The sequence below is a fragment of the Chelmon rostratus genome, chromosome 10 (assembly GCF_017976325.1).
Source record: "Chelmon rostratus isolate fCheRos1 chromosome 10, fCheRos1.pri, whole genome shotgun sequence".
Taxonomy (NCBI): Eukaryota; Metazoa; Chordata; class Actinopteri; order Chaetodontiformes; family Chaetodontidae; genus Chelmon; species Chelmon rostratus.
The window spans coordinates 230,617-243,928 of record NC_055667.1 but is presented as its reverse complement, the minus strand read 5'-3'; the positions used below and the strand labels follow the sequence as shown (position 1 = coordinate 243,928).

Sequence of the window (13,312 nt, the reverse complement as noted above, 5' to 3'; positions counted from 1 at the left end):
ACACTTACAAACTGAATGAGGCAAAATAAACAAGAGAACACTTAACAAAAACCGACGTGCAAGGCACGGGTCATGACATATACAAAATGGCCACAGCATCAGGTCAGCATCGGCATGGATTTATACATCCACTGAGTGGATGACTAGCTGGTAGGGCTGTAACAATCTGAGTATTCATGCTGAAAACACCATGTTACAGAAATCACAGTTAGGCACACGTAGCTGCATGCACATACACTCACACTTATAAACACACACAAACATAGATGGACACACACACACTATCGAGACCTGCTTTTCCAGGTACCTAATATATGAACCTGAACTAACGATATGGTACTAATCAAACAACATGTTGTTCACAACCATTACTGTGTAGCTACATTGAATTAGTGCGTTTACCAAAGTGTTCATTTGCGGTATACCAGTATTATTTTGTTTTTCTGTGTTATGTCATGACACTCACTACATGTAATAACCTTTTTAATTCTAGAATTTCTACTGAGAACTTGTCCTGGTTGTTACTTAAAGGATTTGACCTTTGTGTTGACCTTTGTCATTCCAACAGTGGATCCATTAACAAACTGATTAATAAAAAAAAAATCTTTAACTTCAAATGGTGCATTACAGGGGTATTACACTAATTTAATATTACACCTTTACACACTTGTGGCTCTTTTCTCATAACTCTTTCTTTAGATCCAAACTCCACACGTTTGGAACTGACACTTCTTTTCTCCCTGTACGGTTTGAGAAGCTGAATAGTACTTCTCATCACTAGTCAGCTGACTTTTACTGTGTGTAAATTCAGTGAACTTCCCCTTCAATATACTCAATGTAAAACAAAAAACATTTTATGTTATGTTATTTAACTAGATAGATGGATAATTGCAGCAGCAATTCACATATCATAAAACACACGTAACGCACTACAACTAATAATAGCTTACTAATGTGACAATCCAGTCCTATAATGTTTATTATTGTTGTAGTGTTGTAGCAAAAGGTATGCTTTGCTGATCAACTCATAAGAGGACTATATCAGTGTTAGGGGACAACATGCTTTATGGCAATTCAACATGTTTTACATTTATGCCTCTGCAGGGCTGGATTGACTAGGGGGATTAACTACGCCCAGCATCATTAAGCTGTGGTTGAACTGTGGCCAAAACAGCACATATTTGCAGAGGACCCTCTAACAGTTTAAACCAGCCATGATTTTGGAGTTAAATGGAAAAATTGTTGCCAAATGTTGAATTTCATACTTATTTAAACAGAGCCTATATGCACGGAAATAATGACAAGAGTTCATTTATTTGCTTGAATTTTGTCATTTTCCAAATTGTTTTAAAAATGTATGGCATGTATGTCAGAAAGCTTGGAAAAATATTGTTTTAAAGTGTTTGTCCTCCTTCTATGTGCTTTTAGTGCCTCTTATATTTTAAGCAAGCGTTCCATTAAATGTTTTTTATTAATATTTGATTCATATATAATACTGAACTCAGGATTATTAATCTGTTAAGGGATTACCACTCTGACGATACACATTTTTCTTGCTTGCTGTGTTTTCTTCTCAGCCAATCAGTGCAGTGATCTCCTGCTCCACAGGAGGGACCAGGTCATGAAGATCCACTTAGTGCTGACGTCATTAAGCTGCTTACTGCAGCAGGTGAATGGAGGGAGAAACTGAGAAAGATCTGTTTACATTGATGTGGGACTAAATTATTGTATTGGTAGAATGTAGAATATACTATCGATCCGGATTCTTTCATACTGCAGACGTGAAGTCCGGAGTTTGTGAGTTATCCAAGCAGCCAGGATGGAGAGCAGTGGCAAGGTAAATGCTTTGTGATCAGTACATGGCAATGCTAGAAACTGACTAGTCTGCTGTTGGACCTCAAGTCTGTCAAGTTATGTAAGGCAGGTGATAGCAGGGCCTTCTTACAGTACATAAGACAAGGTCATACTGAGCAATAATAATATCTGATAACAGGCCAAATGAATGGTCACTGCAGAGCGCACACAAGAGCCCACACCATGTATTTCTTTCTTTACTTGTTTATTTATGCCTCATTAGAAGGACACCATGGGAGGAGATCACAGCCTGTTTTGGCTATATCCCAGTTCTACAGTATATAATAGTATGCACTTTTATTTTTGTTTACACCTTCAATGATTCATTGAAGGAATGTTTTTTTGCAGTTTTATTTGAAAAATCCACAGCTACCTGCTTTACACTTGTGTAAAGAAGTATTATCAGCTAAATTTAGGCCTACTTAAAGCATCCAAAAGCAACTCAAAATGCAGAAGTATGTGGCCCATCAATTATATTATAGCATGAATTATTAACAATGCATTATGAATTTTCTGCTTGTAATTTTAAGTACTGTTTGTTCAGTTGTGTAATTCTATCAGTTATCATCTACTATTTTATAAGCAAATCATAGGTTTTTTAGGTTTTGTATGTTGTATTGGGTGGTAATTGTCAACCAATTTAATTGGGCAGGGCCACGTTTTGTAAAATCTCTCTCTGTGTTTGTGTGTATGTGTAGGAAAGGTAATACAGTTGATTTTAAACTTTGAGTCCTTTGCCACACATGTGTTTAATGTCTTGATTTATGTAGACCTTTATCTGTTTCTGTATAAAAAAAAACAGGTGACACCCCATCTGATGATGGCTGTTGGGACAGCTACGATTGGCTCTTTCCAGTTTGGCTACAACACTGGTGTCATCAATGCTCCTCAGAATGTAAGTATTCTGTTGCCATTTTCATATATTGGTGCTTTGCTGATGCTATAGTGTATGGTCACTTCAAAGAAAACATAACAGAAAAACAGAGGATTAAAGGTTTTAGTATTGTAGTTATGGTCACTTTCAGGCTATGCATCAGTAAGTAAGTAAGACCCCACATTCACCTTGTATTGATATGCAATTTGTACCTGGAATTCTTGTCGGCTCTTTGATGCTGTAAATATATTGGTAAAAGTATTCAAGAACTTCACTCTTAAACACTGTAGTGTCACCAAAATCCCTTTGCACATATATGTCAAATCGATTCCATAAAGGGCGGTGTGGATGCAGGTTTTCGTTCCAACCAAGGAGGAGCACACCAGGCCAACCAATCAACATCAAGGGATCACTTAGTTATCAGCTAAAGACTGGGGTCAGCTGATTAGTTGATTCCAGCCAGGTGTGCTCCTCCTTGGTTGGAAGAAAAACCTACAGCCACACGGCCCTTTATGGAATCAGTTCGACATGCCTGCCTTAGCACGTCAATGGTCTCCGGGTTGTTATACTAGGAAAATGTCTCCATATTTAATGGTCTTAATATTTTTTTTTAGATAAAATGTAGTGGCGCCAAATTCACGTCAAACAGCAGGAAATTCCTGATATTTAAATAATTTTTTGCTTAATTGTTTCATTTTAAGCAGAATTCATTTACCATTAAGACCATTTAAAAAATGTTCTATTTTTCACATATTAGAGCATTGGTTTAGGTTACTTTCATCAACTGACATACAGATTCAAACACACAATACATCTTAGGCTTCTGCTTCTTCTAAGAAGAATGAAAGTTTCTTTTAATCAGTAGTTGAAAAGTGGGGTTCACTCTGAATATCACTTTATGGTGTTTAATGGTGCAGTCTTAAAAAAAATAATTTTAAGGAAATAGTGTCCATTTCTTTTATGACCAATGAGTGAAAATATATACAATCACATTTGACAGGTGTTGTTCTCCTGTAGCTCAGACATTTTCCAAACTAAAGTGATTTACTTTCATGGCACCACACTGTACATGCAAAGTTACTGAATATTTTTCCCAATACAAAATCCAAAAATTATGCAAAAGCATTTTTTCCCCAAACTAAGTGGTGTTGTATCACCAGCAGGACACCAAATGTGTCAGAAGTGATTTTGTTGACACTTCACTGTCATGTTTTTTTCCAAGCTAGGACCCAGAATGCTGCATACAGACACTGAGACAGGAAAGTTTGAAATGAACAATGTCTTTTAATTAAACAATTTCCAATCTTGAAACGTGAAACAGATGAATCAGACAATACAACAGTTATCTTAAACAGAGAACAGGCAAGCAGGTGAAGACTCCAGACTTAGTTCTCACCATAGAAGGATTCACACAAAACTCCAGAGCAAGGCTCAGAATAAACCTGAAGCAGGCGAGAAACAGGAGAGTCAGGAATGCTGGCAAGCAACCGTACAAACAGGCTACTAGAAATTGGAGTTGACAGTTATCACTGTTCACAACAGATGATTGAATGAAAACTGGGTGCAGAGCTAGGGGTTTAAATACAGGACAGCAGGTGGGTAATTGTCAGATGAGTGTCAGGTGTGCTCAGGTGATGAGACAGAGGTGTGGACAGGTCACACACCCACACACAGACAGAGGGAGACACACACACAGGCAAAAAGAAAACAGAGACACAAGGAAAAGGGGAGGCAGACTGCCAATTATGCCATTATGTAGAAGCATGTTTCCAAACTAAATGTTGTAGTATAACCAACAGGAGACCCCTGATATGTGAAGAGATTTTTGTGGCACTACACTGAATGATAGTGAAGTTCTTAAATATTCTTCCCAATAAAAATTTCCCCACAATATGCAAAAGGCTTAGAGACTAGCAAATCTTAGAGACTTCGAGTCTGTGAATATCTTTCCAACTTTACTGAAATTAAACACAAGAGGTCACACCACAATAAGTGCATTTACAGAGGGGATGTTGAGAACTTCCGTCTCTCTCCCTCTGTGTTTCTCTGCAGTGCATTTGCAATTGTTAGTCTCATGTCATGAAGAGGAGACAAGCAAGTTTAAATGGTATTTTTTCAATTGTTTATTCCTGAGCCAACTGTATATTGTTTTGTGCTTTAGATCATTGAGAGCTTCTACAATGAGACGTGGATTAGCAGGTTTTCAGAGCCCATCTCTTGGACCACTGTAACAGCTCTATGGTCAATCTCTGTGGCCATCTTCTCTGTGGGAGGAATGCTGGGCTCCTTCTCTGTCAGCCTCTTTGTCAACCGCTTTGGCAGGTAAAAAATCCCCATAAATAACAGCATTATTTATCACACCTTCCTTTAAAAATTACAAAATTAACCATTAACGAATGCCCTTATTTTCTCTAAAGGAGGAACTCCATGCTCATAGCCAATGTCCTCGCCTTTATTGCTGCTGTGTTTATGGGCTTTTCCAAGCTGGCTGCTTCCTTTGAGATGCTCATCATTGGACGTTTCATAGTGGGTGTCTACTCTGGCCTCTCCACTGGCTTTGTGCCCATTTATGTTGAGGAAATCTCCCCCACATCTCTCCGTGGAGCATTAGGAACTCTGCATCAGCTTGGTGTAGTGATTGGCATTCTCATGGCACAGGTGAGATCCTTAACTCTTGAATCATGATTACCCTCTTCCTTCCCCACTTTCAGTATCGTTAGCAATGAGAAATGAGAAAACTCAGTATAGTGTGATAGTAGCACCATTTAAAGCTTCATACTGACAGTGCATTTCAGTGCATGTGGGAAATGGCAGCTTAGAAAACTGCTATGCGAAGCCCAACACTGAAAAATGAACATAAGGTATAGTGGGTGACAACAAGAACAATTTACCACCGCACACAACCAAAAATATTAATGCCCAATCAAGAAAGTCAGAAACCTCAGAAGAATCTCAAAAGGTTCATCACTGATGCAGCTGGCTAGAGCTGGCTAGCAAGAAAATGGATACCTTCATTAACAGGCCACCAGTGAGCCCACATTGAGTCTTCTTGCCTCAGAGTTAAGAGCAATATGTGTTTTCATGCAGAATGTTGAGCATGACACAAATTAAGGCTACGGTGGAAGACATAGAAGGGAAACTCTGTAGACTAAAGCTCCCATATGGACGAGGCAGTAGATCGGTTCACTGCAGTAGAAGCACTGCACTGAAACACATCCAAACAACAAATTGAGAGAAATTGGAAAGACTAGAGCTCACACTCGGAGACTATATAAAAGCTCAACCAAAGGCAATTTGGAAACTAGAAAGGCTCCTATTCTCAAAATGTGATTCCCTGTGTGCAGTTAGATATCCAATCCCGACCAAATCATGAGCTTCAGCCACTGAATCAACTACAGCTTGGAGAGGAATAGTCTGATAGCAGAAGGCTGCCTGAATTTGTAGTCTGGACTTTGATAGGGATGAGGGCGCAGATTGTCCCAGACCCTAACCCTAAAATCACAGAGAACTGCAGAAGGAACCCACGACATTTTTCCGGCTCATCAGTGAAAGGCTGTAGGGTTTGTGGAATATGACTCTCTTACCAGCATGCATGCAGCTGGTAATGCAGATGCCACGGACTTGGTTGGTTGAACACCTGAGGCAGACAGGGGCACTAACCAGGCTGGGGAAGAGGTTGGAGACGTTAACAGAGATAATTAGTTCGTTGTTGCTGTTATAGCATGTATGAGGTAGAATTTAATTTAAATTTTTTTTTTTTTTATTTTATTCACTCTAGTAATCCCAAACTGGGAAATTAGTCTCTGCATTTCACCCATCGCTGATTTACTGAAACACACACATGCACATGCAACATGCAATGAGACACACAGGAGCAGTGGGCTGCTGCATCAGGCACCCGGGGAGCATATTGGGGGGTTAAGTGCCTTGCTCAAGGACACATCAGCCGGCTAATGGAGGGGGGGAGTGAATACTCCACCACACCCAAGTTTCTCTGCCAGTCCGGTGGGGGGAATCGAACTGGCGACCCTCCGGTCACAAGCTGCTTCTCCAACCTCTAGGCCACGACTGCCCCCCAGAAGGATGTTTTACATTAGTGCAAAGAAAAAAAAAACAGTATGTGTGTGAACATAGTGCTACATTATACAGTGTTTGAGTTGAATAACCTGATGGCTGTTGGAGTGAAGAACCTGCGGTAGCGTTCCTTCTTACAGAGTGGATTCAGCAGTCTGTTGCTGAAAAAGCTGTTCGGGGGGGAGGGAGGGGGAGCCCAACACCTACGCATCCTGACGTAGGTGTTGGGCTGCTGCAGGTGGGTCAGGGCTGTGTGCAGGGTGATGGAGACAGCATCCTCTGTGGACCGATTCCCTCTGTAGGCGAACTGAAGGCTGTCTAGGTCATGATTACCGGGGTCAGAGGAACAGGCCGGTAGTCATTCAGGCAGGTGATGGATGTCTTCTTCGATACCGGAATGATGGTGATTTTATTCCCTTATCTTTACTTTCCCTTATCTTTACTTGCTGCAATGCAAATTTGACATGCTCAATGACAATAAAAGGATTCTTGATTCTCTTGAATCTTCTTGATTCTTAAATGCCCTCTGATTAATCAGGAAGGAGTTGGGATGGGTTAGCCTGAACACAAGGGTGTGTTGAAATACCAACTACCTAATGAACATAATAAACACTGGTTTCCCCATCACAAGCATGGAGCGCAATTTTCATATTTGCATTTTGGGCAAGTTGCAGTCATATAAATATATTAACTGGTGACCCTATTGAAGCAGTATATCATACAGTCTTATTTGGCATACATTAAAAGCATGCTGTAAAAAACCCATGTCTGACCCATAAATGCATCATTTCTATTTGTCATGTAATTTGTTTTTTCAGGAGCTCAGTTTTAATTTGTAGTACTCCTCCTGTAGACATAGGGTTCTTGTGCTGTCTGAGGATGCTCATCTCAATCTCTCAATTTTTTGTCCAGCAGGGATAATGTTGGCGCACCAAAAAAACACACACTTTATTAACACACACTTTTTTTTTTCTCGTTCATTTCACGGAATATCACCATGGCAATGAGCATGTAGAGAAATATACGAAATTGCCTCCATACGTCCTATACCTTAAATTAAAATTATTCTTCATATTCTTTTGATCTGTCTATTGGTCGATGAAAACCAGCTGGTCCTACCTGACAAGGTTTTCATCAGCTGAATCATTGAACTGTCTGTGCCTTCCTTCCTTCTTACTGTCCAAGAATATTCAATACAGTCTCTGCTACCTAAGACAGCTGTTTAGCAGGTGGTCCACCCCCTAAAAAAATGCAGTTTATATTATTGTGTATCTAAGGCAACTTTGCCTAATTGTGTATCTAAGGCAACTTTGCCAGCAGTTGTAAGTAAGTGGTATAGCAACCATACTGTATGTGCACAAAGAATCCCATTTGAGTGCTGCAATCTCCCCTCTCACTTTAGACCACAACACATACCACTTTATCAATCCGTTAGGAACTTCATTTATGCAGAGCATCAATGTGTGTACAATTCACATACCCAGCAACACAGCACAACACAATGTACCACACACACATGGCAGCAGCAGTCCAACAGTAAGTCAAAAAGTTTAGCAAAGCACAATACATGACTGGGTAATAAACATTAAAAGAGTATGTTACAAAATTATACAGAAACCTAATAAATGCAGGCACAAAACTCGATGGGCTCTCTTGGTCCTGAATGTGAGTGATCTGTATCTCTGACCTGAGGCTAGAAGACTGTATTGGCTGTGAAGTGTGTGAGTGGTGTCTGAAGCTATTTGTGTTCCTTTTAATTTAGTCCTGCTGATGTAAATGCTGATGAGTGGTTCCAGCTCTAATCAAATTATTTTACTGTTCTTTGCTATGATTTTGTTTAGCAGATTGCGATGGATGTTGGACAGTGACCCAAACCAACCTGATACTGAAGGTTATTACTGATTGATGAGACATTTGTAAAAAGCTGTCAGGCTGACTGGTGAAGCTGAAACTGCTAAATCTGCCTTGACCACTTGGGTTAAAGAGATAAACAGACAGAGAGAGACAGAAGGCAAGAGAGGGAAGGGTCGAGAGGTGGACAGAAATGCAATGGCAGTAACAATGACTGCACTATTAATAGACCATTAACTATATGTATATACATGATCTGTTTATGTATGTACTTGTGATATATGTTCATATTAGTAACAGATATATGTCCATAATACAACACTATGGATCTGACTATGGATGTCAGCAGGGCCATGGCAGGAGATGTAGCTATAATTTACAAGGCAGGTTCAACCACTATCCATGGGAGCCTGCGAGACAAGAAAGCACAAAGACTCCAGGGAAGAAGCCAAGTTAGTAACATGCTGTGGTGAGACATGAATGCAAACAGATGGAGAGGGAGAGAAGAACAGAGGAGCTTGGTGTGTCACTGGGAGTCTCCTGAAAGTCTGATCCTATAGCAGCATAACTAGGGCCTGGTCCAAGGCAAGCCTGAGCCAGCCCCAACTGTAAGCTTTTCAAAAAGGAAAGTTTTAAGCCTACTCTTAAATGTAGAAAGGGTAGCTCCGTCTGAAAGTCATGATGCACACTGGTGTACATTGCTACATTGGTTACATTGGTGTTAAAAAATATTCCTGTGAATTTGGTCATGACCTATAACATATACAGTATAATGTTCAGTGTACTGTACAGTGTTGTATGTAAGCAGTATGCTGTGTGTGTTGCATAGATCTTTGGGATTGAATCCATTATGGGAAATGCCTCCCTCTGGCCTCTCCTCTTGGGTTTCACTCTGCTGCCGGCTGTGCTGCAGTCCATCCTGTTGCCCCTCTGCCCTGAGAGCCCCCGGTACCTCCTCATTAACTGCAACGAGGAGAGCAAAGCCCGCAGCAGTGAGATACACACACTTGAATACACACATTTTCCATACAGACATTTCACAAAAAACACATGCATAAACAAATAATAGCAGTCATGATGTTCACTGTTAAAACACACAAGTCACATGTTACTACAGCGAAATTAACTGGCACCAGTGCTTCCAGAAAGGTTGGTTAGTACCTCATCTTTTCATCACACATAGTCACACATAGCCAGGCTAACCTGGCAACCTCAATTTGTGGCAGTTTTAGAAATCCCATTCCAGGCTGACATACAACTGAACTACTGTCTTCCAGTCTTGATGAAACTGCGGGGCACTGATGAAGTGGGTGAGGACATGCAGGAGATGAAGGAGGAGAGCCAGCAGATGATGCGGGAGAAGAAGGTGACCATCCCTGAGCTGTTTCGCTCGCCCATTTACCGCCAGCCTATCTTTGTGGCGATCATGCTGCACCTCTCACAGCAGCTGTCTGGAATCAATGCTGTAAGTAAAAAGACCAAAGAGGAACCATTGTGTCCTTTTCATTAAGGTCTACTCCTGGTACAGTCTAATGCAGGTCAAGCTAACAACTGTATGTATCAGAGGGAAGTATATATTTGATAGTTTGTATCGTAGATTTTCCTGTACTAGATTCTTTGTACTCTGGAGGCAGATTAAGCTCAGTGCTATGACTTGTCTTCGTGTACTTCTTGATACAGACAGTACATGCATGCAAAATCCATAAACATTCATCTGCATGGGATTATTCTTTGCTGCAACATAATGATGGATTGCAATAGACAGGGCACCTCCCTGTGGAGGTATTCTAGGCAGGTCATCTGGGTCACCTTGCTTAGCCTGCTGCCACCAGTATTCAGAGTCAGACAAGCTGAAGCTGATGGATGAAGGGATGACATGGTAGTGCAATTTTTTTCTTTATTTTCATGTCTCGCATTGAGTCTTTAGATACTCAAGTATCTATCTATCTATCTATCTATCTATCTATCTATCTATCTATCTATCTTATTTTATTTTATTTTTTTACAGTAGTTCTAGTGAGTTCAATTCTGAGTTCACGTCTCCAGTCTAAAGTCCTAAAGAGCAGCATACACTCACTAACACGAATTCTAGCAAATGTAAAGTAACTGAGTCTTGTGTCATGTCATCATTCTCAGGTGTTTTACTACTCGACTGGGATCTTTGAGCGAGCAGGAGTGTCCCAGCCTGCCTATGCAACCATTGGTGCAGGAGTGGTCAACACCGCCTTCACTGTGGTTTCTGTAAGTCACAAAAGAACCATTTGAAAACAAAAAAAAACATCCATGATTTGTCAACATTATGCCTTTACTTTGTAGTAAGGTACTTTCTCCCACATGCAGTTGTTTGTGGTAGAGCGTATGGGCAGGAGGCCACTTCATCTCACTGGTTTGATGGGGATGGCACTCTCAGCAGTTTTTCTGACTGTTGCCATGGCGCTGTTGGTAAGTGTTTGAGATCACCTTTTCAAAATCGATGACATTTGTTTAAAAAAATGACTGAAAGTCTCTGTGGTGCGCTGTATTCCTCAGGACCACTTCAGATGGATGTCCTATGTCAGCATTGTGGCCATCTTCAGTTTTGTAGCCTTTTTTGAAATTGGCCCTGGCCCCATCCCCTGGTTCATTGTGGCTGAACTCTTCAGTCAGGGGCCCCGGCCTGCTGCCATTGCAGTTGCTGGTTTCTGCAATTGGTCTGCCAACTTCTTAGTGGGGATGTGCTTCCAGTATGTTGAGGTAAGGCAGCTTTGATTAAAAACTACCTTGGCATTGTATATCTATCCTCAGTTTATCTTCAGTTCATTCTGTTGACTACATGCTGTAGCTTGTGTCCATCATTAACAGGAAGTCATGTTATGCCTTTGATGTCCCTGCAGCAACTCTTGGGCCCCTATGTCTTCATCATCTTCACAATCCTGCTGCTTGGCTTCTTCGTTTTCACCTACTTCAAGGTGCCAGAGACCAAGGGCCGCACCTTTGATGAGATTGCAGCAGGTTTCCGCCAGTCTCCTGGTCAAGGTGCTGACAAGTACTCAGCCCCTGAAGAGTTCAACACTCTCAGGGGGGATGACCCTGACCTTTGAAAACTGCCATTCATGCAGACACTAACATGCATCAAAGCTACCTGTTACACTTTGGACACACTTTTAGAACACTACCGTCATGTCTCAGATATCCCATAAGAGAATGTTAGGATCAGTATTACAGAAGAGGTTCAGTTTTCACACAGACTGTAGTAAAGATGGATGACCTGAGAAATTCCCTGTTAGATATTTTGTGTTTCAGCACAGGCTGTTAAAATCCTGGAAGTGAGTAAATTGAGTCTGTGAGATGCTAGGATGTACTGCAGCAGAAAAAAAATAAGGTGGGATTATTAAAAATGTGGAGTTAAATTAAGTAGCAACATTCTAATTCAAAATAGAAAACTGAAAATTTGTACATAATATGAAACTCTCAATTTCTTTTGTCATGTGTGGTAAGTGGTTCCATTTTCTATATTGGAGTTAAAATGATCATATTGAAGCATTTGATGGACTGCTTATATTAAATGGATATTAATGTTCTCTGTTTCCCACAAGGTCACTGTGAAAAAGTCACAATAATAGAGAGCACCAGTAAGCATTGGTGCAACACTGATAAGGGTAAAGGGTAAACAGTGATTAAGGGGTTTCACTGGTTCTGGAAAAACTTTGCTGTGTAATTTTGACTTTCTATGTCATGACTATGAGACTTAATTTGAAATTTTAAACTCATAATAACTCATTTAGAACTATAAGTTTATTTCCACCCACCTGTTTTATGTGCATATTCAATTTATGCCTAAAAAAAGACCCTGACTGAAAACACTGTATGTTCAAAGACTTAGTGAATAAATGATGACTATGAAGAAACATGTGACTTTAAAAGTGGTCACTTCCAGTAAAAAGCTGAAAACAGTTTTAACTTGAGATCTTTTAATGACATCATCTGTCTTCTTCAGCAATGGCAACGACTGGAGAATGAGCTCCAGCTTCTGTTTATCTCCATCAAACAATGAACCCATACTCACAGAACAGGCGTGGATGGAAACACATGTTACGGTTTTTCCAATTTTCTGAAAATATTATTAAAATTTACACTACATTTGGCTTGAAACTTGAATTTCTTACAATTATGACTAAGATACTTTTTTTGATAACAGCTCTCTGCATGTGTGTGTACATGTGTTTGTGGATGTGTATTACACATGCTTGGGGGACATACACTAAATCTGTCAAAACAGTCACATTATGGGGACTCGCATTCCTTATGGGGACAGAATGCAAGCCCCCATAAAACATCAAATCAAATCATCATAAATCATTAAATTTTGAGTTGAGAAAATTCTTTAGGGAAAGGTTAGTTGTAGTGTACGGTCAGGGTAAGGGTTAGGCAAGTAGTGTTTATGGTTAGGGTTAAGTGTAAATCTATGTAATGTCCCCAAATGTGAGCATGACTGTGTGTGTGTGTGTGTGTGTGTGTGTGTGTGTGTGTGTGTGTGTGTGTGTATGTGTGTGTGATAGAGAGAGAGAGAGAGAGAGACCAAAACATAGCATAGTTTTTTTCTGTTAATTGGGCTTATAGTTGCTCTGAAAAAAACACAGGGAAAACCCTGATTTTTATAAATTGCGTCCACATTTTGCC

General features: G+C 40.3%; 1 protein-coding gene across 1 annotated transcript; it reads left to right on the top strand.

Annotated features, from left to right (window-relative positions):
- The first annotated feature begins 1,688 nt into the window (after positions 1-1,688).
- LOC121613379 (solute carrier family 2, facilitated glucose transporter member 1-like) lies at positions 1,689-12,731 on the top strand. The gene is made up of 10 exons (XM_041946752.1): positions 1,689-1,837; positions 2,657-2,749; positions 4,890-5,050; positions 5,146-5,386; positions 9,483-9,645; positions 9,931-10,118; positions 10,790-10,894; positions 10,994-11,095; positions 11,183-11,386; positions 11,527-12,731. Exons 1-10 carry the CDS (start codon positions 1,820-1,822, stop codon positions 11,731-11,733), a joined length of 1,482 nt encoding a protein of 493 aa, XP_041802686.1. The 5' UTR covers positions 1,689-1,819; the 3' UTR covers positions 11,734-12,731.
- Positions 12,732-13,312: the final 581 nt, after the last annotated feature.